Genomic DNA, 27,623 nt, shown 5'->3' on the forward strand with positions numbered 1-27,623 from the left:
GATTTTGACCAATACACTACTGTTGAAGAAAGGGGTGGAGATGGTGCTTGTAACTCACTTCCTCTTTTATTTCCCTTTTCTTTTTCCTATGATAGTTTAAAGCAAGGCACTTGAACACTTTTCCTTCCAAATGGAGTTTAGAAATTGCAGAGTCCCATCTCCTCCCCGTTCTTGGTTGTTATTTTGGACTGCCAACAGACAAAGGAGACAGTGGCAGCTGCTGGCATGGTAGGGTCAGTGCACTGCTCAGGAGCCCATTTGCCTTCATGCCGGTAGACTAATTTCTGCCTTGACTGCAAGCAGCCTCCTCTGCCCTTTCTCCCAGGAATGAAAGGGAATTCTTTGTGTGCTGCAAGATCTCCTCGCCTCTGCCAGTTCTTTTGGGTTGGACAAAAATGTTGTTCTTGTTTTTCTATATGTCTTCACTACTTTTGACTCAGAGCTCTATGTTGAAGTGAGGGCTCCTTCCACCACGTCAGAGTACCCTTAGCAAAAGGACAATTATAAAGGAAAAAGCAGTTGTTTCTTCCTAACTTGCATCAGCCCCTTGCTTGAGCTAAACATAAAGTTAGCCAAGCTTTGATGCACATTTCAGTCATAGAATTACTAGTAATCATTTCTTTATACTTCGTAATAGTAACAGTTCATCAAACTAGAGATACTTAAACTAATGTAGCTGGTTTTGAAGGTGTTTGGAGCCTAAGAAGGTACTTGAACAAGCCAAATTCATCAGTAAAGAAGTACAGGCTCTTTGGGAGGGTGATTCAGCACCTTCTGCCAGACGTACAAAGACCTCTAGCTTACTTCGGTTTTGGTGCAAGTTTGGTGTCTGGAGGCTGTGGAATGTCCTTGAAGGATAACAAGCGACTGGGTTATGGTTTCTTTGTTGATGAGGTGTGTAGTGCTACTGCAGGTCAAATGCCATGTCAAACAGTTTAGCTTAAACCCCCATGAAAGTTTAAATGAACCTATTTTACTTTGTGTTTGAACTAGGCTGAGCGAGTATGTGTACTTGTCATTTTTGAGATGGGGAAATATGTTCTTAAGATGTACTAATTCAGTCTCTTCTGTGAGTCTGTGCATTTTGGTGCAACACTCCATGCCGCCCATTACCATTGTTTAGGTATAATCCTTGACAGGTAGTAGAGAAATGGAGAAAAAAACCTGGGGAAAAAGGAGCTATTAAGCTGAGTATTTCAGTAGTAAAGTTTTTTCTCCTTCTGTCCAGGTACCAACAGAATAAGCCACGCAGTTCAAGGGGCACATGAGGGTGGAATTTTTGCACTGTGTATGCTGCGAGATGGCACATTAGTATCAGGAGGAGGAAAAGACCGAAAGCTGATATCTTGGAATGGAAACTACCAAAAACTTCACAAAACTGAGGTGATATCACCTATCTTGAAATTACTCTGCTACTCAAAATGAAATTTTAGCTTTCTTCTGAACAGAGCTTTTTAAATCAATTTTTTTCTTATGGATGTGTATTTTGTGGGAAAGCAAATCAATGGTAAAATGCAGTATCATTTGAGTCATCAGGTCATTCCTATGATAGCCTATTCATTAACATAGCATTTCCTTTTTAAGATCTATGGTAACTGGAAAACAAATCTTGTATTCATACTTTTTCATATTATTTCTTCCTTTCTTTGCAATTAATAATGTGAGGTAATTTTCACTTCGGAGTATTACAATATTAAAAAGTTTTTGTACTTTCCTCTTTTCCAGAATGATGTGAGGGCTTCTGGGGGGTTTTAGTACTTACATTTTTCATTAATTTCTTGGTTAGTGTTCTTTATTTAAAAAAGAAATTCTGAAAATGAATTCAGTTGCTATGTAGGAACTTGAAAGATTAAAGCAGAATTTGTTTGGACAGAACTACATGACTGTTTACATACTGAAATGTAAGAGAACAATCAAAACTCTGAGGAAGGGTTTCAACTCTACTATATATTATTAAATGTTGCAAATATACATGGAACTGGAATGGCATGTCTGTCTTGGTAATTCAGGTTTTAACACAGCACAAGGTACATGCTTATGCTGTTTCTAACCATGGTATCCTTCTTTTTCTATTATTTGTTCTTATAGTGGTATTCCTTGTTGTTTTAAATTTCACATCTTCCCTTGCACTTTATATTGGAGATTTGCACTGACTCTTTCAGAACCTAGGCTGCAATTAAAGAAACATTCCTTGCAAGAAAGTACTATAAAGCTTGACACTATCTCTGAGTAGAAATGCTTAGTCTGATACCATAGCTGCAGTTAAAATATGATCAAGTTAGCACAGCATGATGGAACCTTTTCTGTTTGTTGAAATACTTGGTTTATCTGTACAGAGTATTCTGCAGATAAGGATGTCTTTTCTTGTAGTGTTATAAAGACAGTTACTGAGCTGATGCAAGTTGTTATAAACTTTTGAAAGTCAGACATATATATTCATCCATTTCATTTCTTCTCTGTGCAACACTTATTAAAATGCATTTGCTATGCCATATGTCTTCAAAAATAGCAACGCTTGAAAAATTGTCTGACTTATCTGTTTGTCTGTTATGACCACAGATTCCAGAGCAGTTTGGTCCAATAAGAACAGTAGCAGAGGGAAAAGGGGACGTTGTATTAATAGGAACCACTAGAAACTTCGTCCTACAGGGCACGCTATCAGGAGATTTTTTCCCAATTACCCAGGTAAGCTGTTGCCTTACAAGAACATTTCTAAGTGCGTAATAGCAGTAAAGGTATTGCTTAAAGTTAAGTTTCATAAATATGCATCTATTTGATTTATTATTACAGTACTTTTGGCAGTAAATAACATTATAAATATGCATCTATCTAAGCCAATATATTTTTGTAATGCTTTAATATATAGTTTGGTCATTTTAATCCTGTTTAAACATGTTTAGTTTTGATGGTACTGTCCTTCTTGTCAAGAAGTGTTTCTGCTTGTGTAGGGTCACACTGATGAGCTTTGGGGTCTTGCAGTCCATTCCTCTAAACCTCAGTTCTTCACTTGTGGACATGACAAACACATTACCCTCTGGGATGCTACCACACATCGTCCTATCTGGAACAAGATTATAGAGGTATAAATTTATTAAACACAACTCTGCTCATCTTACTGAACTTCTCAAGTAATTTGAGTTTTTCATGAGATTATTGATTAAAAATATCTTAAAGTATTAACTTGAGGAAAAAAATGAGAGTCATAAAATTTGTCTTTCTGAAAATGGATGTAAAATTCTTAAAAACAAGAATTTTAAACCTTTAACCCAGTTATATGGATCTACATGCTGTATCATATAGAAGTGTACAGTGCTGCTGATGTTTTTATTTTTTTAATAGGAAGAGAACCACAAATATAAGGCTAGGAAATGTTTATCGTTTAGAAGTAGTTGTGATGAGGATTACTACCATCCTGAGCATGATAGTCAGAATTCAGAAGGAAAAGATTTTTTTGGTGACATTTTTGGCCTTCTTAATTTATTTTCTATAATTTATTAGTATTTTTATACATCCTGTTCACAAATAAACAAATTTGGGTTTTGGATTTCACTTCCTGTCTCTGGTATGAAACTTGGTGTTTAGGTACTGAAGGAATACTGAGTGGAGGTTCAGTTTTATACTGTGTTTAAGCATAATTGTGTATCTGCAGACTCCTAATAGCTTTGTGGTAACATGTGGTCTTGATTACTACATGTATCACTAGGAACCGATTTTTCAGCATACATTTTTTGACACCTGATCACTTTTCTAAATATTTACCCATAAAAAGACATCGGCTTATCTCCTAGAGACAGTGGTCTTGCTTTTATATCTCTATTTTGAGATACTACTATCACTTTTTTTTTTTCAAACAGTCTTCTCTCTAGGTTTTTTTTTAATAGGTGTGAGAGTATGCTTTTTTGGAGATACATGTACTGATCACAATGAACAAGTTACTTCTCAGTCTTTCTTATCTGCCCTCTGTACAGTGGAAAAGTTCAAAAATTACTTCAGGAAAAAGAAAACAGTACCTGGTGTAGATATGTATCCAATACACAAGTTTGCAGATCAAATTGTAGCCAGTAACTTATAGATGACCCTCATGTTGCTGACAAAAGTGCTTTCTGTGTGATATAGTAAATAATCCTTTATTAGTTTACATGAAGTTTTGAAAATCTTAATTATGCAACTTCTTTTCATAAAAAGATTGTTCATTTTCAGGCCTACGTAACACTTTAAGTTAAGGCTAGTAGTGATAACACTCACTGAATACAATGCATCTGCAGTAAGTATATGCTGTGGCATCAGGTTGATGCAGTCTTAACAGAACAGTGTTTGCCAAACTGTCTCATAGTATCCCGCTCCAGTTTTATGCACTTGTTAAATCACACTTGCTTGGTGAATGTGGAAATTGGAATTTATTCTGTCTAACCAAGGTCATACGTTCTAAGATCCATATTTTTGTTGACGTGGGAAGCTTCTAAATTGACAGGAGAGACCAAATCACTAGTTTCCGCCCCAGAGATGGGGCCGTATTTTCACAGTTCAGTGCCTGGGCTATAAAGACAGATTGGCCTGTAGTATAAGGGCTTAAAAGAAAGGAAAACAAAAGTAGTTTTTTTAATGTAAAAAAATGGAAATCAATAATACTAAGAGTTTGGCCCGAGAGGCAGGCAGATAATTGCATTTTCCTACCTCTTGAACATTTTAGGCTTTAAGATATGTTAATATGATTTGGTTTTAAAAATAAGCTCTCTCCCCTTCAGTCTTCAGGAATACTGTAGCTGGGCCTTAGGGGAATGGTCAATCTTGAGACGCACCAAAATCTTAACGTGCTTGCAAATCTGTTGAACTGTTACCAAGATGCCAAATGCAAGATAAAATAAATACCAACACAGTTGGGCTATGAACTTCAATGATAAAACGTATTTTTAAAAATCAGTGAGCAGTTATAAACCAAATTTTCCAGGATCTGTCTTGGTAGACTCTCAAAAACAAAGATAAACTGGTGCCTTTTTTTGTTTTGAAATACAGCAATAGCAGTGTACTATATTGTACTGTATGGAATATGAACACATTCGATTGCAGCAACTCCTTCACATGCAATTCAGAGTGACAAACAGTGACACGACTGGAAACTTTTACATAGGCCTTTATCATAGTTTTTTTGTGGAGATTTAGTTTGATTATTTAGAAATGGTGCATGGCTGGTTTTGTGCAAGTCTTATTTATAAATATCCCGAAGTGGAAAGTAAAATCATGGGTACCATTTTTTATGCTTTCTTAATAAATTTCTTTTTTGTTGGAAAAAAATCATTGTGTAATTCAGTTGCAGGTACTAATGTGATCCTTTGCTCACTGTAAAGGTGTATGTTTTTGTATACTTGCATACACTTTCAAAAAAGGTGGAAGAATAAGAAGTTAGTACTTCTGATATATTTCTCATTACAGGAGGAGGGCCTATAGTCATGGAGAGAAGTGCAAAATTTGGCCCTTTGCTCCCTTGCAGTCTAAAGAAAAGAGCATTTAGAAGTCTAAGTTGATAGTGAAACATCATTAGTGGAGATAAGTACAATATGGGGAACAGGAACAAATCTATTAATCAGATAAGGTGCTATCTCAGAAATAAAGTTACTTAAGTAATCATCAACTCAAAAAAGGACATCATTTCCACTGTTTTATCCTTGTCCTCTGAAAAACAGAACTGGAGTTTAGCTGATTGACTTACAGTGAGCTTCAATTAATATTTAGCTGTGGTTTTGCAAATATAAGACGCTCTCTAAGAAAGTGTTGTTATTGAAACGTTTAAGAAACTGCTTTATTTACCTTGATGCTTTTGAAAAGGTTGATGGCAACAGCAGTAGGACTATTAAACTAGATTTAGGATCATTTTTTTTCCCCTCCAAGTACACACCACTTCATTAAGACAAGATTTCTATTATCAATCTTGACAATAATCTCCTTATTAATGACTTGAAATGTCTGAGATTGTTTCATGAATCAGTGACTGATTATCTAGAGTAAATAAATCATTTCATGTTAAACTAAATCATTTCATGGGTTAAACTATTTTTGTCATAGAGATCTATGTAAAAGCTTTTTAATGTAGTTATGAGTACAAGTTACTGCTCATTAAATTCACAGTTTGAACCTCTGGTTTATTCAAGAGAATATTTTAGCACTTACTATGAAATTATACTTTAAAAAAATTAGCAAATTTTCCTTTCTGGACTACTGTAGTGGTTTAGAACGTGTATAGAAATCCTGGATCTCAACAATTCTCTGAAATTTCTTTAGAGTTAGTAATGTCTTTGAAATTAGTCACTAGTTTAAAATTAATGAGAGTATCCCTTACACCTAGCCTCTAGGGCTAGTAATTACAACTTGCAAAAAATGTGAACAGGTTTACTAATATGGCTACAATGTGATACTATTTTAGAATATAGAAAATCAAGGACATAAGTGTTTCTGTGAGATATGTTACTGGATTTTTTTTTTTTGCTTACATTTTAAAATTTTTTTTGGCAGGTATCAGAAAAAATAAGCTATTTATTTTGGGACTTTCTGCTATAACCTGAAAAGTTCTGGAGCTCATTCTTTGTAACTGAACAGGTTATTAGAAAGAAAATGCTTACCTTGTTTTTTAGGCATATGTTTAAGTCATAAGAACACCACTGCAATTCTACCTGTCTCCATAATAATACACGATACAAAGTAAAATGTTTTAAAATTGCGTATCAAAATAAGAAACCCAGTTTATGCCCTTAATCTCCCACTAAACTGCAACAGGCAGGTGCTGAAAAATGTGGTGGTGTGCGTAGAAGTTAGGCTTTAACCCTCCATGCAAAGTGATACCTACCTTTGTTGAAGAAGGTACTTGCTTGTCCTTTAGACAGTAGGTAAACTGCAGCTTTGATATTTAATTCTTAGGTCAGCTCTAATTTAATAAGTTATTTTTATCTCTTACTTGTTTGTGATTTGTTGAGAAGCTGCCTTTGCCAATGTTATGTTATGAAATCACTTGCCAAGTTATTTTTAGATAGTGAAGAAAAGAAAACAGTGGTCTTATATAGAGGGAAAAAATCTATTGGGTAATATTTCAATCAGTTAAAAATGTTTTTTTTCCCTCAAGTTTGTATTTAAAAAAAAAAACCAACCCCCCCCAAAATCAACAAGAGAGACTTACTCTGTTCCTGAGACAGATAGTTGAACAGTGTTTTTGTGATAACTTGGACTGGTAAAAAAGTGTGCTTCCTTCTGAAACATTTTAGGATCCTGCACAGTCTTCAGGTTTTCATCCTTCAGCACCTGTTGTTGCAGTAGGGACGCTGACCGGCAGGTAAGATGCACAGAGCTACACCTTGGGCACCAACAAACGCTACATGATTTTTCCAGCTCATGTCCCAGTTCACATTCTTGTTTTGCAGATGTATGCATGACATATATTCATCCCCTATTGATTTCTACTGAATTTCAGAGTGAAATTTATTTGTATTGCCTTAGTGCCTAGAAACCCCAGTCTTGGACCAGTACCCCATGTTTGCCGAGTGTTGCATGAACACAGAACGAAGAGATGGTTTCTGCCCTGGGAGAGCGGCAGTCTGAGATCAGTGCCAGGAGATGGATTTGGACAGGGCAGGAAGCCTCGGTTAGCAGTGAGACCGTGCGTGGGAGGTGCTGTCACTGCACCAGTGACTTAAATGTTAAATCCTTGTGTCCATTGTGGCAAAGGAGAGGCTAAGAGGAGTCTGAGATAATGAATTAACTTTGCAGATGTGCACGGAGATCTTCTCTGAGGCCTGTAGGGCAGCATAGAGGAAATCACATAGAAAAAAGTTGCTCATTGGAAAATTTAGCAAGTGGTTTATTATCTCTAATGCAGTGACAACCAGAGGTTTTAACAAAAATTTGGCAAGTGTTCCACTGTGCTAGACATAGCGTAAGAATGCATATTAAGAGACTTGTTCTGCCTGAAAAGGCATAAACAAGACAGACAAAACCGAGGTGAAAGATAGTATCTCCTTTTTACAGGGCAGATTGAGCCCTTGGTCACACAGTGAGTCAACGGCAGACCCTGGGTTTAGCCTTGGTTGTCTGTCATAGGAGGAAGGAGTACCTTCACTGTAACTTCGTCCTCTCCTTTAGTATCACTTGAGGGCAGACTTTGCTGTTAGTATTGAAAACAGCTCCACTTAACTGAGAACATATAGGATGCTCACAGGTTATGAGCCAAGATTATTTGGGATTGCATATCAATCCTAAATAAATAAAGGATGTACTTTAGTTACAAAATTTACTTTATTTACTAAATAAAGTAAATCAAAAGGAGAAGCTTTGAGAGGAATCTTTACTTTGTCTTTAAGAATTTGATGCAAGTATTGAAATGCGAATTTTATCTTTGTCCTTTCTACGCATTCCCGCAAATTAAATTTTGGTTCATTAAAATTAATTAATTAAAAATTAATAAATTAATTAACTTTAAAATAAATTAATAAATAAAGCTAATCCTTCTATCAAAAGAGAATGGTCCTGATTCTTGCTTGTGTTTTCCTTTGCTCTGGGGTTTAATGTAGGCATCAGTTTAAACATCAGCATAGCATAGAGGAGGGTCATTAAAGGAGAAAGGTCATTGTATGTAATGCTTACTTTATTCTAATGCATGACACACAGTAAAATGACTAAAATCTGAAGATTGATATCAGGGTCAATGTCTTATCATTTTTCTGGTTAAAAAACATGGGAAAGAAACTATCCTTGTGTTAAAGTAAAAACAAACCAAACCGAGTAGCAGTTGCTGTTTTTCCTTTCTTGGTGTAAAACTTATGCTATTTTGACAGAAGAAAAGTTGGTCAAGATTACAGTAGATTTGAATTCCTTATGGAACGATTTATTGGCCTCTTTCTGTATTTACAACAGGTGGTTTGTGTTTGACACAGAAACAAAAGACTTGGTCACTGTACACACAGATGGAAACGAACAGCTGTCTGTAATGCGTTACTCACCAGGTTTGAGAGTGTTTATTTAGTGGTTAAAAAAAAGCATTGAATTTTTCTATTAAATTTGGGGTTGGTTTGTTTTAAAATAACTCCCCACTTGCCGTACTGAAGTTGAAAATAAAAATGCCATGAAACATGGGCAACACTGAATGGGTGGTATCTTCAGCTCTAGTTTTCTTTTCCCTCCCTCCCCTCCTCCCTCTCCCACATGTTCAATATGGTTTCACTGGGAAATAAAAAAAACAAATATGACTTAACTGTGCAGGTTGTTGCAGTCAGGTTAGACCTAAATGGACTGTAGTTGCTTCCAGAAGTGTCATGTGTTTTTAACAGTAATATTTGCAGTGTAAACTTGCTGTTTTGTAATCTTGAAACATGCATCAATATGCAACTGAAAAAGAAAAAGCAGAATTTTATTTTTTCATTTTTCTGTATCAAGGCCTTTAAGAACAGTTCCTCTTGTCTGTGACACACTAAATTTTCAAAATTAGCCTAAGTTCTTTCTTACAGGAATAATTATAGTTCACTTTTGTGTTTATAGATGGAAACTTCTTGGCAATAGGTTCCCATGACAACTGTATTTATATATATGGTGTAAGTGAAAATGGAAGAAAGTACACTAGAATTGGCAAATGTTCGGTAAGTAACCTTCTTTCCTCCTGGTTCAATATTAACAACTTAAGTATGTTTTGTAGCACTGTATTAATACTGTCACAGAGAGAGATACTGTTAGTGCAGTTAATACAATATTTTTCTCTTTGTAGGGTCATTCCAGCTTCATTACTCATCTGGATTGGTCTGTTAATTCACAGTATCTTGTGTCTAATTCAGGAGACTATGAAATCTTATACTGTGAGTAAGAATTATATTTAGTCCTTTTGTGCAAAGTTCAGGCAGTCTAATACACATTTAAAATTTAAATGAGACCATATAACTGCCAAGATAAACCATATGTTTTAATTCATCTGGTGCAATAAAAAAATTATACAATTTGAGAATTAAAAATGTTACTATGTGGTTGTTCTTTTTCTTTTGTAGGGATCCCCTCTGCTTGTAAACAAGTTGTGAGTGTTGAAACAACTAGAGATATAGAATGGGCCACTTACACCTGTACTTTAGGATTCCATGTGTTTGGTAAGTGTCTTTCCTCTGACAAGCTCTTACCATTCTTGTTATTAACAAACACTTGGATTGCCAACTTTTTCTTATGAAACATGACTATTCATATTTCAGGGAAAAATACAGCACTTCTGTTATGCCATTTTTATTACAATCTGTCCTCTTATTTCAATCCAGAAAGACTCTGATTTAATATTCTTGCTTCAAGTACAAAAATCAAATTACAACGTAAGTGGGAGACAAGAAATCACATACTGCCCTTTCTGTCACGCTAGAGCTGCTTCTTGTCATTTTTAGCAGCTACTGGGCCAAATCCCCTTACCAGGACCAGTTTCTTTTGCACTAGTTACTGTGCAAACACAAAATGGGTGACAGTCTCTGTCATTAAGTACTTATAATGTATTTTGATACAATATATAGCAGTTAAATTAGGTGAAAGGAATGCAAGAAGAAAGAAGAAAAACGTAACAAAATCAGGATAGTTTGTTTCCATGGGACTTCTGCCAGTTTTGAAGGAGCTGCTTTCTCCAATGTACTCTGAAGCTTTGTACTCACTCCACAGTGCATGCAGAACTAGACAGATCGTTATAAAAGCTGAGTACAGGAAGCTTCAAATTTCTTGAGTCCTCACGGTAAAACAGGCGGCCATGGTAGAAGTTCAGAGAAGAGTCTGGTTTAGTATAAGCAATAAGCAAGGAAGATTTTTCACCCATGTTTCAAGTGGAATAGATGCAGTGATGTGTTTGAAGGCAGCCAGAAAGGACATGTTGTTAGAGCCTAAAGATGGGATGGCAGTAGCAATATGCTGGGAAGACACATTCAAATTTTGTATAATTTAACTGACAAGAAGTGCTTGGGTATCACTACAACATGCAGATTTAGTAAAAGGAGGAAATCCTGGAAGACTGGCTGCATGTTAACGTACTGTGTTTCTCATATGAGGGATGAAGGCCCTTATAGAACTATTAGCATATCCCTGGGGTTTGAGTATACCTGACACACAGTTACAGAGCTGCAAAGTCTTTGCATTTAGCATCATAGGTTTAGATATTCTGAGATGCTAAATACTTTAAGTGAGTATTCCTGACGTTATAATTTGGATTCATGCAAAATATCATGCTATTAGAATATGGGGCTGCTTTTGGTGCATAGAGAGTCATAGGAAAGGAGTGTCACACCTGAGAGGGTTTTTTCCCCCACCTTGCAACAGATCAGCTTTTGGAGCCAGACTGTGGAACAAAATGATCTGCTGGGCTAATGGGGAATTTGTGGAAACTGTGTATACATTTTTATACTTACAGTCCTCCATGCTGAACTGATTTATTGTAAGCTAAAGCAACAAGGATGAGGAATAAATAAAAGTAGCTGCTAGTTTTAATAATTATCACAATTACGATTTTAGTAATGTCATAGAGATTGTGAGGATGTTCGTCAAATGAATGGAATTTTAAAGTAAAAGGTTGTAACTTACTCAGAAAGGATATGCAATGCACAAGGACAGAACATGGTGCCATATATGCTGAGGATTCATAGCTATACAGTTAGGTTCAGACTGGGAAGTTACAAAGATAATGCTTAATAATTACAGATGCAAAAAAGAATATTAATGGTGGCAGGGTTATGCTGTTGCCCATTCTTCCAGAAAGATCAAATTAATGGAATTTTTTTAATAGCTAGCAGAATCAGTCAAATCACAGGGATTGCTGAGGATGTGAGATTTTAACTATTCCAGTGTCTCTTCGGAAAGGAATTGCAGTACAGTGGCTAACCATCAAGTTCTCAAAATTCTTCTGATACAGGAAATAGATGAGCACCTAGAGGGGAGTTTCTTCCAGATTTGATTCTGGAGAGTTGGAAAGAATTTGCTGAAATGTGAATGCATCTTGTATAGGAATGACTGTGGAATTAGGGAGGTGTGGTCCTTAGTATAGGAAGGAAAAAGAGCAATGAAATAGAAATAATGGACTTCAGGGAGGCAAACTGCAAAAATCCAAAGCCCTGTTAGGGAAGATCTGAACCTGGAGAAAAGGCGAGATCTGGTAGTTCCTTAGATAGTATGAAGCGCACAAACTCTGCCAGCCCAGAGGACAGATAGGAGTGGGAGCAAGACACAAATTTGGTTAAACTGTTGTTGACCTCTCCTACAAGGAAGAGGAATGCAGAAAGTAGAAGCTGTCGGAGGACCAAGGAGACACATAAACAAAGCCTAAACATAAATGCATACTTGTGACAAGTACAGAAATAATGGAAGGGCCAACGGCGATATTGGTCTGCTATGCGGAGAGGAGAGATGACACTGCTAAGGCTGAAGTGTTAAAAAACCTGACACTTTTTTTTTCTTTTTTAATGTGTCTTTATTAGAAGACTTACTACAATCTGATGGCTAACCCAGTTAGTACCAGTAATGAAAGGATAAGACCTCCGCTTTCAGTAGGGAAGGAGTAGATTGGAAAGTAGTTAGAAGTCAGATATCTTCAAAGTATCTGAGTGTAATGAACCTTGTTGTATCTGTAAAAACAACTGGCTGGCATTATCTTGAGACCCTTAGTACTTATTTTCAGGACCTCACAGAGAACAGGAAAAGTTCTGGACAAATGGAGAAGAATGAATGCAGTATCCGCAGAATCATATGTTTACCTTTAGAGCCCATATGAAGAGGATAAAGTGCAAAGTTAGTGGCTAGAATAATACATTGAAGAAGATCATAAATTATAAATTGGAAACCAGTCTGGTAATGCTGGAAGTCACTCTACTGTTCAGTACTTTGGGGCCTCAGAGCAGCCAGTATGAACAGTCTTCAAATGCTTGCCGGGATTGCCCCACTGGACATAGAAGAAGCAATCACATCATCAAGGCCATGAAGCTTCTACTATATTGATTTTTCAGCAGCTACTGGCTGACTGAAACTAGGGATATTTTCTGACTCTAGTAGAATCACATAACAATCATAAATAGCATGCATAGCACTCACAGATCAACATAACCAATGCAGGGGGGAAAATGAACATTGATCTGTTGAACACCTGTCTTCAAGCATGGGAACAGATTAGCCAGCCTGGAAATGTTTAGAGATGATTCAACTGAAAATCAGCAGCATGTAAAGAAGCGTGTTCAAGGGAGGATATTTTAGTGATACAAAAACACATGTAAATGTGAAGAACTAAAGACTTTAAAACACTTACTGATCTGTATGCTCTTGCAAGAGCCATATGCTCTGTATGCACAACGAAGGCATCGGTTCATATCACATGCGCAGTTTTGGAAAAATCAGTATTTGAGGTGAAGGACAGGAACAGAAGAAATCTAAGATGCTGTGCAAAGCCTAACAACATTGCAAGCAAAGCAGAGCTCAGACTGGTTGAGTTCGAAACTGACTAGAAGACTGTACACTGAATATGTTTGTTTGAATGTATTCATTAATAGCATGGATGATAAAACAGCATGTATAATTTGTAGGTGGCGTGAAGCTGCAGGATTATCAAGTTGTCTTGAGAAATAGAGGAATGGTATGAAAAAAGGAGGCAATTCAATGGAGACAAATAAGAGGTGACACACTTGAACAGCAGAACCCAGTTGTACAAATACAGAATGGAGAAGAGCAGGAAAGAGAGCAGATCTGCACAGAAAGATCAGATTACTCTTGCATGCAAACTGAACGTGATTCAACAGCGTTATGCTGTTGTAGGAAAGGCGGATGCATTAGTGGGACGTATAATGAAAAGGATGCCATGCAAAATGTGAAGTAATCATCCATTTATCAGTATCTGCTTCAGTCACAGCTGGAATAGCTGCTTCTGGTTTTTGCATGTTGGACCAACAGATACTGTGCTGACTAGCAAGAATAATTATCCACCTAAATCTTGTTCTGGGAGAAGAGATGTAATGAATGAATTTTAGAGGGGGAGAGAAAAAGCATGACATCAATCTTCAAATGAGAGAAAGGAAACAGTCTCTTTCCATGTCTGCAGAGGATGCGAAAAAAATGGACTAATTTTTCAGCAAAGGGGATTCAGTTTACATATTCGGAAAAACTGACAGTGAGGGACTAGAGTAAATTTTGAAACAGTACATTCTCAAAGGAAAACCCTGATATGATCCTTTACCCATTTCAAAATGGCTATCATGTTTCTTAAACCGTTTCCTTTAGGGTTTATCTCCAGCTTGTCATAGTGATGTCTTGAGAAGACTTCTGCCTCTTTTCAGCTAGCATTTGATGTTCATACAGCCTCCTTTTTGTCAAAGCAGTTATTTAAAACAGCTTTTCTGTGTCTCTTCATTCTACGTGTTCATAATTCCACAAGTAGCAATTACTGTGTTTCTTCTTTGCACATTCCTTTTCTTTAAGCCTCTTTTTTACTGTCACTGATCTAGCTAAGAGGAGTTTCCACACACATCAGGAGAGTTAGGGGCAGTCCACAAATCAGTACTTTGTGTTTCATTTTATTTACAACAATTTGTAATTCCTTATAAAGACATGGCATCACTTCCTCTTAGTGCTTTTGAATTGCTGTGCAATGATGCAAAAAGACTGTATTTGGGAAGAATTACATGAAGATCGAAGGCTAGCTGTTTCCACAGTGCAGGGCAGATGCCCACTTTGGTGTTCTCAATAGCCCAAAGAAGGGAGGCTGGAGTGTGCCTGCCCTGCCCGCCCGCATAGGCATCTTTCCAGGAGATGGGAGGGCAAGCAGGGGGAGTAGCAGCTCTCTCATCCTGACCTGTAAGAACAGCGAAGGAAGAGCATGCACTCAAGTGGTAGGACTTCAGGGGGACACTGCAGAGGATGTATGACATAGGGACAGCCATTGAAAATTGTAACGCCAAGACAAGGCGGGGGTTTTGCCACATCATAATGGCAGAACACGTTATAACTGACTATGTCTGTGGTCTCTGAAAGTTAGGTATCACTTATGTTGAGTAGGGATTAGATAAAATCTGAATTATGAAAATCATAACAAAACCCTCACAGTACTGCATACAAAAAATTGAAATTTCAATAAGTGGTTGGATTTTATTACAATTACAATTTATTACAGGCAAGTATTCAGAGGCTTTAAAGAAGTGGTGCTGTCACAGTTTAACCCCAACCAGCAACCAAGTACCACGCAGCCGCTCGCTCACTCCTGCCACCACCCAGTGGGATGGGGGAGAGAATTGAAAAAAAGTTGACATAAAGACAGTTTAATAGGACAGAAAAGGAAGAAAATAATAATAATTATAATAATAATAAAATGACAATAATAATAATAAAAGAATTGAAATATACAAAACAAGTGATGCACAATGCAATTGCGTTCACCACTTGCCGACCGTGCCCAGCTAGTTCCTGAGCAGTGATCTGCTTCCCTGGCCAACTCCCCCCAGTTTATATACTGGACATGACATCATATGGTATGGAATACCCCTTTGGCCAGTTTGGGTCAGCTGTCCTGGCTGTGTCCCCTCCCAACTTCTTGTGCCCCTCCAGCCTTCTTGCTGGCTGGGTGTGAGAAGCTGAAAAATCCTTGACTTGGTATAAACACTACTTAGCAACAGCTGAAAACATCAGTGTGTTATCAACATTCTTCTCATACTGAATCCAAGACACAACACTATACCAGCTACTAGAAAGAAAATTAACTCTATCCCAGCCGAAACCAGGACAGGTGCATAGATTTGATCCTTGCATTGATGAACCTACAGTTTAATTTTGGAACACCACTTTGTGCAAGAACAGCAACGAGTAGAGTACGTGAGGAAGGAGGAGAGTTAGTTATAGTAAAACAAAAGCATTTTAAAAATTTATAGTAGGTTCAGTTTCTTTTTGAGGGTTCTATTAATTACTAAATAACATTTTAAACTAATTTCTTGTTTCATAGGTTTTAGACTTTAGTAATATGAAGAAAGTATGTTGAATCATACATAGGTAGTTTTTTAGACTACAGGAGTATGAAGAAACTATGTTAGCTCATACATAAGCAGAACGGAAAATAAAAGCAGTAACTGGTATTTTTCTACATAACCATATGAAAACTCTTTTAGGCTCAGACACGTGACTGTACTTCAGCAGGATTCTTTTTTTTCAGAGTAAAAAGCACTTTGCTGACTAGAGGAAAGAAAGTATTTGTTTATGTGCTTGATTTCCTATTAGGATCGGGTCTTTTGCTGGTGCTGAAGTATACATACTGACTCAGCTGCAGTTATTTTTATAGTTTTATCTTTTTTCTTTAAACAAGTAATGCTTTCTTAATATTTTAACAAAAACTTAAGCTGTCACTTTTATTTCCATTATAAAAACCTTTAATTAGTTGCTCTGTGTTTCAGGTGTATGGCCTGAAGGTTCAGATGGAACAGATATCAACGCTGTCTGTCGATCACATGGGAGAAAACTGCTATCAACAGGGGATGATTTTGGCAAAGTACATCTCTTCTCGTATCCATGTTCACAGTTTAGGGTAAGGTATTTCAAATACATTTACTCTTGTAACTTGTACAAATGCCTTAAATGTTGTTTTCCTATGTACAAAAAAAAAATAGGAAGAATAGGAATATGTATATGCCTAAGGGATTTACTTAAAGTTGATGCAGACTACAGTTACATTTAAAATTTAATTTAATATTAAAATACTTTGAGAATGATGTGATGCCTTAGTTTCATTGTTTCATGAATTTTATAACGATATGTTTTTATGACAGTTTATATTCTCACTAATATGGTGTTTTCTAGGCTCCAAGCCATGTGTACGGTGGACATAGTAGTCATGTAACTAATGTAGATTTTCTCTGTGAAGACACCCATCTCATCTCCACAGGCGGAAAAGATACAAGTATTATGCAGTGGCGAGTCATTTAAAGGAAACATCAGCGTGAACATACACAGTTGAGTCGACCATGCACAGAACTTATGTATAAACTGTATATTTAAAACTTAACAGTATGTTTGCAGTTTAGCCTGGTCACTGTGATTTTTGTTTAAAAAATTCTTACAAACCTCAGGAAAATTAAGCCCTGTGCTGGTTACCTTACTCAGTCTAGTGATTTCTTTTTTTTTTTTTCATTGTGTCACACCTTAAGAATGATCGTTTTCTCTTCTGTTGTACGATATACAATGCAGTACAAGTTTAATATAAGAAATGTGGCTTGACAGTTTGCAATACAGTGGTATCAGCGGAATGTGACTATCTTAAATGTTTTCTATAAACACTGCTAAAATGGTCACAAAAATGCCTTTCAAAGACTGTATATATGTGCTTACTTGTTTCACTATCTACACTTTGTACTGTATATCTACTTATTTAGAAAAATCTATGACAGTGTCGAGGTACCGAATTGTTTCTGATGGAGGATGATGAATAGGTACAAAAAGTATAAACCGAGATGTAAGATGCAAAAATTAGTGTTCTAGACCTGAAAATGTGAATGCTGGTAAATTTGCATTCTCTTGGGAATAGCACACCTTGGGTATCACCTGTGAGGAGTTGTGTTCCCGTTCAAGTGAATCAGCAGGTTATGCCCCAGTTTGACCTGAGTATCTCAGCAGGGTTTACAGATGTCTATGTGGTTCAGGTATTCCATATGAGTTTAAATTAAAAATCTTTTTATTTGTATATGAACAATTTCTTTTTGAAAACAAGACAAAAAAGCTTGGCCACATCCCCATTATTGATTGATATATTTAACTAATATGTATATTAATCAGCATGATGCTATATTGTACATGTATAAGATTTTAGCAGTTCATAACAAATGGTAAGGCAATCTAGCTTTACTTTTTTATGCTTATGGATATTGTATATTTGTATTTTAAGACCAAGTAGACCAAGTCTAAAGATATCTTTTTAAGTGTACCATAAACCTGCAGAGGGTAAAGGAAGTCTTGGAAGCCTACATGAGATATTAATGTGTAACTTCTGGCCCCTGTGTTTTGTGCATGGATGGATATTTATAGTATGAAATAAGATTGTGTTTTGCAATGAAGTAATAGTGGAGGTGGTATAAAATGGTTAAGAAGGCCTTATCAATGTTGATTGTGACACAGATTGAAATGTATTGTTTACTTTGAGGAATGTATCCGAAGAATTTTAAGGAGAGGAGTTCTAAGCCGACTTGAAAAAGGTAATATTAAAATTTTGCCTGTAACGGACAGTCAACGTTAATTCTCTGAACTCTAAAGCACTGGTTGTTTAGAGTGATTTAAATGAAATGGAATCAATAAATTTTGAAACTTTTTTATTACATCTCCAACCTCCTACACTGAAAGTGCAGGACACCAATAAACATGTATTAAAGTGAATTTTCAATGTATTCTTCCTGTTTAGTAAAATATCTTTGTTTCAACGTGAAATACCTATAGAAGAGACAGGCTTTTACTTAACGACACACATTTGTGATTTCTCAATTAGAGCTGCACTTGAAAATATTTGGGAATAAAATACTGATTTGGGGGTACATAATTTCATGTGTGAGCATGACCCTGGAAACGTGATCCCTAATGCACACCTAGAGAGTGAAACTCCAGCTTCACGGCAGGGAAGAAGGACATGCCACTTGCTTTCATCTACAGACTGCCTTGGTTCTGGCTCCTAGTACACATCACTTATTTCTGAGCTCTCGGCTGGTGGAGGAAAGTCATTCCACTGTGCAGGGTTATGCTCGTGGCAGGAGCTCCTGACAGTTTCTCTGTGTTAGGAACTTGTCCTCAGGCAAGACTTTGGAAGGCCAGGGTTTCAGGGTCACTTTAAGCTGATGTTATCTAGCACTGTCACTGAAGGAAGAGGTCTTGCCCCCAGCTGCTTGTTCCCATCCCGTGCAGCAGCACAAGAGTTATCGTGGCCACAGGGAGAACCCAGCTGGGGGATGGACCCAGGTTAAAATCAATTCAGGGAAGAGGAAAAAAAAAAAGGCCAAGCAAGCAAGCAACAACTACTACAAAACAGAAAACCCGTTTCCTCATCTGATTTAGCTGTGCAGCTGTATGAGTGCTTGTACTGAGCTTGTACAGAGGAAGGAGCAACGTGGAGAAGAAAATAAATGGACAGAGGAGCACTGGAACAACTTCTTTTGATGGCGATGTCAATCTCCCTGTGCTTGAAGTGTGTGAAACTAAGGCATAATATCCCTACCCTTTCTAGGGTTAATCCAATCCTAAGAGGTCGTAATACACAAGTGACAGGTTCTCATCTTGTCTGGATACTTGATTATGCCACGATACCTTCTGTTTATTATTTTTTTTTTTTTTGCTTTTGCAGATGGGGTGCTTTCAGGTTTTCTGCTTTCAGAATTGTAGGTGATTTGTCATTACTTGCAACAGAGAAAACAGGAGCTGCAAATTGGGTTGGCTCATTCCCTTTTCATCCTTCTCCCATGGTGCTACTGTTGGGATGTAATAATGTATTTGTGATCCCTTTCTTCATTTTAAACTATTATCCGTTACAAGAAATAGATGAAGAATCCTGCAAGTTCATCCCTAGGGTTACTGATCAAAGGGGATTTTCAACAATCCCATCCCATCTGTGCCTCTGCTGCTCCTCCGTTCCTAACTTTTGCTGTTAAATGTGTCTTTGTTCCTCTATGAAATCCTGATAAGCGTATTAGCTGAATTGGCAAATGGTGGGTAATGTCTTGAGCCAAATACCCGTTTGACTACTGTTAAAGTGATTCTTCTTTCTTTATCCAGGAAATTCTACACAATTTTGCCATTGTTATATATAATCTTCAGCTCTCCCCACTTCCACCCTTGTTCCTTAGTTCTTGCATTTATTTTTTTTCCTCAGGAGTGTCCTCTTTTTTGCTTTAAAAGAAAAAAAAAAAAGAGCAAAAAAAAAGGGAAAGAAAGAGTTATTCCTGAACTTTGTGTATTTCGTTCCCTCAGCAGCACCTGGGACTCTTACACCTGATTCCTTCACCTGATACTCTCTCTGCAGCAGTTGTCTTTTCCTGCCCTTCCATGTAGCGTAAGGCTGGTTCTCAAGGCCATGGCTGGAGATAGGGCCAGGCTTCTGCTCCTGCTCCTTCCCTCCCCTCACCTTGGCTGCAGCAGGTGTAGTGTTGCTCAAAGAAGAGACTCATCTCTTCGTGGCTCTTGTGTATTGCTGTTGTCTACCAAGTGTTCAGCTATTCCCTTTCAACTTTCTTCAGTTTTAATTCCTGTTTCTTCCTTTTCCTCCCTTCGTTTTTAGCGTTGCTCTTCTGTGACTTCAGCTTCCAGGACTGCATCAATCTTAGCCCTTACTGGCACATGTTGCTGCCCTTAACTGCTTATAGCACCAGCGGCCCTGACTACCTCTCTGATCGTTTTGGGGCTGAGTTCCTGGTTTCTTACTGTATCTGTATCCACGCTCCTCCTTTGACTTGCACTTGTCAGTATCGGTGGCTGCATCTGCTTTTAGCCCCTTCCTCCCTGCCCTGCCCTCCTGCCTGCCTTGTCTGAGCGTAGCGAGGTGATCAACGCTGTCTCGTTGTTTCTCGGTTGTCCTCCGTTTGTCTGTGGGCAGCCCTGTAATCTATATCACATACTTAGATTTTAAAATATTTTTAGGGTAGAGATTTTTTTTCTCCATTGTTGTATGGCGTTTAGCAATGGGATTTTGTGATCCTACACTCGCTACAACAGTATGGCTGTCATATTTGCCCAAAATGATAAGCATGTATATATGTTCAGGTGACATTTCTGTGTCAGGTTATTTAAAGTGATTAGCTACTGAAGTAGATAATATCTATTCCCTAAGTCTTAAATTATTCAGAAACAATACCTATGGTTTCAAAAGGCTTCTTCCTCCTTCTATACACTTATAAAACAAACACAGGCTCAATCTGGTTTTTAGGATCATCAACCCATTTTCACGTAGAGGCTTTTCATTATTTTGTTTCTCTCTCCTGTGTGTTCATATATTTTCTCCTAGAGGACACAGATTCATATTATATGAAACCTACAGCTTTTTTCAACTTAATTCTCTATGTACTGTTTGAATTACTACCTGAAAGATGATTATTACATAGATACTTTTCCTAGTGCTTGGTTTGGACAGGTTTTTGAAATGTGACAGGTATTAACAATTTCCAACAGATGAGCTTCACAAAAATCAGTCACTGTATTAAAAAAAAAAAAAAAAAGTAAAAAAAAACAGCGAAGAAAGGAGATAAGAGAAAGTAAATAGTTTTTCAATGCTAGTGAATTAAAAAAACGCCACCATTTTAAAGGATTAAAAAAATCCTCTCATGAAGCAAATCAATTTTGTTAAAATGGATTTTTTACTATTATAATTAATACAAGGATAATTAATACAAGGTCATATTTCCTCTGTGAAATGTTTGGATGAAATTTATTCTTCAAAAGAATTAATATTAGAGGATATTATTTCCCTTCAAAAATACTCACGTGACAAGAGCTTGCAAGGGCAAACAGACCCTTTTTTGCAAGGGTTGGTATTTTTCATTTCTTCAGGTTCTGCTCAGAGAAGCAGGCAGTCTTTTTGTTGTGTTTTCTCCTCTGTCCCTGGAACTAGGGCTGTTGACAGATCACTGGAATGCATCCTCAAAAACCCTACAGATGGCAGGGAAAATGTCACTTTAATTACTAGTGAAAAAACAGACTTACGAGAAGCCTAAACAGAAATCTTTTTCTTCCATTACTGGCTCGGATTCATAGCCATGCTGGAGCGGTCCGATCACTGCCATGCCGCTCTGGCTGCAGCGGGCTGCCCTTCAGAAGAGACGCCCCAAGCCAGAGCATCTCCTAGCCCCAAAGGTGGGAGATGAGGAACCGACTCCTGAGGGGAAGGACAGAATCGCACCCAGATCTCTCTGCTCCTGGGCGGAGGCTGCTGGCTGCCGGATGAGTGAGTACATCAGTGGTTCACGCTCTTGCTGGGAGAGATTTATGTTTCTCCTTAGTCATGCACTCCTGCAGCAATTTCATTTTTCTTAATGGAACAACTTTGCCCCCTGAATTCATTAAATAATTGTAGAAGTCTAAGTGATAGTTTACATGGAGGTATTGATGACAGTTCGGCCAAAGCTGCCATCCAGCACTAAGTTGGGTAGGCCTTGTTTGTGTCAGTGGTGATACCGACGGGCTCATCTGTGAAAGCCACTCGGGGTACCTTTGTCAATCAGGATGTTTTACAGCGTTGTGGGTTCCCCTTGGTCTCGTGCCAAATGTGGAAGTGCGGGAAGGTGCCTCCCTTCGACAGAGCCACTACGCTGTTAGTGTCACCAGACCCTGTAGGCACTTCCTTGGACCTTGCTTTTTATCCGTGTTGGTAGGAACGCTTGAGGTCTTGGACTCCATGAAAAGTGGTTCCTCCCCACCACCTCCACAGTCCCAACTTAGCACAGGTTTGTTTTTACCATCTTTTGGCTATCTACCAACTACATTAAATTAATTTAGACATTTCCATTCATTTGTAGTGGACATATTTGTACCTTAAAGGCTGCCTGTTTGGGTCTACTCTGAGGTGCTGAGGTTATAACTGCTAGAATGGTGACCCGTTTTCTGGGTCTCCGTGCAAGTGAACGGGTTTTTAGCACAAGCTTCTAAGAGATGAACGTTTTTAAAATCTGACCCATGGAATTGCCTAGAATAAACATGTAGCCAGAGGGAAGCAAATTCAGCTGCTCTGTGGAGTCTGGCTATCAGCGCTATGCGAGCTACGTTTGCTCCAGATTCCAGGTTGTAGGCTAAAGAAGTCTCCTTCAGGCTGTTCAGTCATTATGGTTAGAAAGCAAAAATTAAAAAGGCTGGATGAGTTCTGCAGCCATGTTAGATTCTCGTAATTTGTCATTGCCTTGCATTGCCCTCGCGCTGCAGAGACGTGCTGAAGAGGGAACTGTCTGCTTGAGGCAGCCTGAAGAGAACGCCTCTCTCTACAAAATCAGTTGCCTTGGCTGTTCGTTCTGGATTCAGTTTCTCATTAAGATAAATGTCAACATTTTAGGGCTCCTTCCTTCCTGCCCAGCTTCTTCTTTTCAGCAGCTTTGATTGACATCATAATTCCGAATTTATGACATCAGTGTATAACCACAGGGGAGGTTATTACGCCAGAGGTCCAAGTGTTTTGGCCTCCTTACAGCACCTAAAAAGAGCAGAAGCTGAGCTCTGAGAGTTTCTGTCTATGGCTCAAGCAGTTGGAGACCAAGCTGACAGGAGGCTCGGTTTAAGTGAAAAGCCCTCTGGCATTTCCCGTATGCACAGCTCCTGTTCAGCAGAAAATCTGGCCACACACAGTGTAGCAGCCTGGAGAGTCCTGACTATCTCTGACTTCACGAGCACAGCATTGCCTCTGTGCAGAGATCTTTTGGACTAGTTTTGGGTGAGAACACCGCTGCTTTTGTTACCCTGCCATGACAAGCCTGGCCTCTTTCTTTAGAAGTTCAAGCCCAAACAATCTTGACCTTGCAAGAGCGGGACCAAGGGGATTTTAATAATGATAAAACAAACAAAACGAAGTGGCTCCTTGCCTGGCTCAGTACAGCCTTCTCTGCAAGAGACAGCAAAGATACATACTGTCCTCCAAGGGCACTACATTATGCCGTGACGTGGAATATGCCGTATCAAAACACGGGCTTTGGCAATGCTCGGATGGGGCTAAAGCATAAGCTGAGGCAGTATTTCTTCAAAGAAGCCAAAGTTATTTGTTAAAAGGAAAACTGGAATTGTCAGGCATGTTTATATTTCCCATTCCTGCCCTTCTGCCCTCACCCTAGCCTGAAAATGCATCTCTGGGGATGCTGCTGGGGAGGTTGGACCACTGTTATCTCTGAGGACCGCAGAAGGGTGCGTGGTCTTCGGAAACACCCTTACTGGTTTGGCTTTTGCACACTGGGTGCATACACACTTACGATTTACTGGTGTCTTTTTTTTATTTTAAGTTGCGTGTCAAAGTCGTTAAGGAAGAATCACCGATGGCTTTGAACAGATAAGACCATAACAGGTCTGCAGGGCCTCCCTGCACAGCAGAGCTCCTCCCGGCTGCCTGGCAGGCTGCACCTTCCTGCTTCAGCCTTCCTAGCGACTGTAAACCCCGGTCTCCTGAGGCGTAATGGGAAAAATAAAAGTGCCAGTGGGCTCCTCCCTTTCCGAGAGATGGTACTGACTATCACCCACCACTGTCCTCAGAGCGCAATTGGACCCTTCCTTTCCTTTGCTCCCATCTTCACTTGAGGAAGTGTAAGAAAACATAGAATTAAAGTATGTTATCAATGGTATATTTTTTCCTATTTATTCTCTGCTTTTTCCTATAGCACTTCCCCCTTCTGTCTTCTTTCCGTTCTTCATTCTTTCCTCTCCTACTTTTTGCCCTTTTCATCTAATTTCCTTTTCTCTCCTTGTTAAAAAAATCCCAAACCTCTGTATTTCCCTCATTTTTCTCTAGTCTCCATTCTGTTATTCCCTTTAGCTCCTGCCAGTCTCTTCTGCCACTTGATCCTTTGTTCCAGCCTCTTCTCGTTCTTTCCTCCTCACCCCAAGACTGGATGAAGCGTTGCTAAAGAAATCCAGGGGTTTGGGACTCTCCGGTTGCAGCCCTGCCGCAGCTTCTTTCTCTCGGTCTCCCTGCAGCGTGGACCACACCGGCTGCCCGTGTGGGCGGTGGGTGATGTGCAGTCCTTCACCACCAGTGCCTCACCTTGGCTATCTTTTGGGCTGCCATAACAAATCAGAAGCAGGATGTAGACCTTTGCCAAATGGCGCCGAAGATCGCAGGGAATGTTTAAGTGGCCAAGCACATGAGCATGGTGATGGGTGAAAACCAAACATCCAGGACTGAGCCCCTCTGAGTTTTGGGAATCTTTCAATCTTGCTTTGCAGCTGAATTTGGTAATCGTGTTCTGTGCACCCCAGCAAGGTGTCCATGAAATTGTACAACTGAAACCCAACTACAGCTTTGGCAAAGCTATGAGTCACATTGCTGTCTGCAGAACAATTTTTTAGAAATAAATGTGTATGTGTATTACCGGACATAGTATAATGAATTGATAATGAATTCCTCTCAAGGGTGACTTTCACAAGGCTAAATCCCCCATGCTTGGGAAAAGCCATCCAAAAAAAAGTGTGTAAACCAAGCTATTGTGGACATTTGTTTTCCTTGACAAGAGCCAGGTATTTTTGTGGACAAGCCCACAGGAAAGCCTGCGAGTATCAAGAGAAAGCTCTGAGCTGGACAAATTCAGTGGGAAAAAAATCACCACGAGACTCTTGCTGCACCGGCATGTAGCTCTGGACATGGCATTGACTTACTGAGAAAAACAACTGGATGACCTTGAGCTCCTGATATGAGAATACTTACAGAGGATGTTGCCCCAGGCTGTGTGACTGTTTTAAGGAAGGCATTCTCCTCCTCCTTCTAACATGAAATCTCTGAAGTGACAAGAAGAGCAGACCTCCGGGCAGTTGTTGCAGCAGGACCCGGAGGGGCCAGATCCATCAGGATTTGCCACGCAGCAGGTCTCAGCCAGGAAAGACGCGACCCTAGGGACAGCAGTTTTCTTGTGTAGGTCTTCGTCGGGCCATGCAGGAGGATTTGCAATTAGGGAGAGGTGCATGGGGGAGCGGGAAGGCCAACGAGGCCAGCAGGATGGAGATACGCCCTGGCAGGTCAGGATTTCCCCCTGGGCAAACAGCAGGTGAACTGACAAGACTGCAGTCTGAGATGATGTATGTGTTCATACAAATGAACAGCTTTAAGTCTCTTAAAAGACGTATAGTTCTGATAGCAACGTAGTGTAAGATTTGTCCCAGCAAAACAATTATTACATGGTTCAGTCATGTCTTTCAATCAACACAGTGACCTGGTGGACACTTGAGCCCATGAATGTTGATGAAGAAGCCTCCTGGATTCTGATACAACAAAGATTTTTAACATTGCTCTCCTATTTCTGTGCTGTTAGTGGCCAGCAAGATTGGCATCTGCAACTACGTAAAATTTCTTCTCCTTTTCTCTCTTGTTTCTTTATATAAGAATAAATAAAGTGGCCAATATAATTGACCAGTAACCTCACATACTCTGCATTTCTGCATCAGTTCTCAAACTACCTCATGTGCAATTAAGCCTCCCAACGCTTTGCAAGGGTAGACATTACACAAGTTTAGAGCCAGTGAGGTGTTGCAACTTGCCCAAGGACGGTACCTCTTCTCAGGAGGCAGCGCAGGTACAGAGCTGCAAGTGGTGGAAACCACCCCCGTGCCCTACCCGGTTGTTTGCAGTCCTTTCTGGGCAGCTGCCGGGGGCTGGATGTGTCAGTGCTGGGGCATGCCGTGGTTGTAGTTTCAGCTCTTTGTTACGACTCGTGAGTCTCCCTTCAACATCAGGTGCCCCTTTATGCTGTGCAGCCTACATACCCAGACAAAAGTCTTTGCAGAAGACTTTTTGCTTACTCTAGTTTTATATCTTAGCCATGGCATGATGTACATAGGTTTCTTTGCCTATTTGATCTGTGCCTGTTATAAACCTAGATTAAGGAAATTACATTTAAAAAAACCAGATCATCAGTGAACTCACATATGGATTTGCTCTTTTAATCATGTTTTAAGTTCTAGTACAGTTACCATGAAACTTTCTAGTTTAATAAGCATCTTCCTTGCCTTATGCTATCTCCCATATGTTGCATGCGCTGGCCAGTGACCCACACTCTAAAGGATTAGTCAGATGATAGTAATAAGAAAATAGGTTTTATTTTTGCTCATTATTTCTTCATAAGCTTGCTACCTTCAGCAACCCCATCACAAATTACGTGGATGAGTTTCTCCAAGCCACTGTCACTCGGGGGAGACTGCATGTCAGATCTATGGTCTGACACAGTTGTTTCTTTATACAAACAAGATATATTGTGCCTTCTAGGAAATTTAGGATAATTGCTTATAAGAAAGGAGTATAAGCTTTTGTTTCAAACAAATGAGGAGGCCCCTTAGTAATAGGAGGAGCTCCTTTAGGAGACACCTTCTCTGTCTCACGTGAGCTTAGATTAATTAATGGGGTGATTTGGGAAGAGGATGGCACAGACCTGCTATGGGGCAGGGAAGGCACGAGCTGGGCTCTGTGCTAGTGAAGCACAGAAGGGGTGGAGGTTCCCTCCCCCAGCCCTTCAGTAACTCTGTCCCTCATTATTTTTTTAACATCTTAATGATCATTGAAAACAGCAATTATCAGACATGCATTAGCTAACAAGAAACAAGCATGGCCTTGATTAAAAGGCATACATGTTATTACTAGCATGGGTTTTGTTGCTGTCGTATTATTGCTGTTGTTATTGTTGTAGTATATTTTTATTTGGTACGGAGCTGCAGTAGGCAGCAGCAAGGCTTGACAAGCCAATGGTGAAATTGGTCTCTAGGGCATCAAATCTACAGGCTTGATTTTTGCAACATTTATTCTAGTGGCATAGGCTACTATTGCAGTAAAAATAAGTGTTGTATTGGCTTGAATATATGGAAACCTAAACTTTTCAGAGAAACAGAAAGGAAAATGTAAAGTATTTATATTAAAAATGGCCTCCACTGCTTTGCTCCGTACCTCCTGCACAGGCTGTGCCATGCCCGATCGTCTCCAGCACGGT

At 39.0% G+C, this 27,623-nt stretch overlaps 1 protein-coding gene and 1 long non-coding RNA gene across 15 annotated transcripts in view; one reads left to right on the forward strand and one right to left on the reverse strand.

Moving 5' to 3' along the window:
* The window catches only part of EML1 (EMAP like 1), a 131,053-nt gene extending 112,687 nt beyond the window's left edge, over positions 1–18,366 (forward strand). For all 14 annotated transcript variants that reach the window (XM_052783135.1, XM_052783130.1, XM_052783138.1 and 11 more), the window contains 10 exons: positions 1,229–1,383; positions 2,560–2,685; positions 2,949–3,080; positions 7,251–7,318; positions 8,896–8,984; positions 9,517–9,614; positions 9,740–9,827; positions 10,014–10,109; positions 16,398–16,528; positions 16,801–18,366. In XM_052783135.1, coding sequence (XP_052639095.1) covers positions 1,229–1,383; positions 2,560–2,685; positions 2,949–3,080; positions 7,251–7,318; positions 8,896–8,984; positions 9,517–9,614; positions 9,740–9,827; positions 10,014–10,109; positions 16,398–16,528; positions 16,801–16,926 — 1,109 coding nt within the window. In that variant the 3' untranslated portion in view covers positions 16,927–18,366. The remainder of the gene's footprint in view (positions 1–1,228; positions 1,384–2,559; positions 2,686–2,948; positions 3,081–7,250; positions 7,319–8,895; positions 8,985–9,516; positions 9,615–9,739; positions 9,828–10,013; positions 10,110–16,397; positions 16,529–16,800) is intronic.
* LOC128139956 (uncharacterized) lies at positions 2,841–6,894 on the reverse strand. The gene is made up of 3 exons (XR_008234562.1): positions 6,839–6,894; positions 4,011–4,103; positions 2,841–3,061 (listed from the first exon to the last, which is right to left on the reverse strand). It is a non-coding gene; the product is annotated as an uncharacterized LOC128139956 (long non-coding RNA).
* Positions 18,367–27,623: the final 9,257 nt, after the last annotated feature.

The sequence above is a fragment of the Harpia harpyja genome, chromosome 3 (genome assembly GCF_026419915.1).
Source record: "Harpia harpyja isolate bHarHar1 chromosome 3, bHarHar1 primary haplotype, whole genome shotgun sequence".
NCBI classification, from domain to species: Eukaryota; Metazoa; Chordata; class Aves; order Accipitriformes; family Accipitridae; genus Harpia; species Harpia harpyja.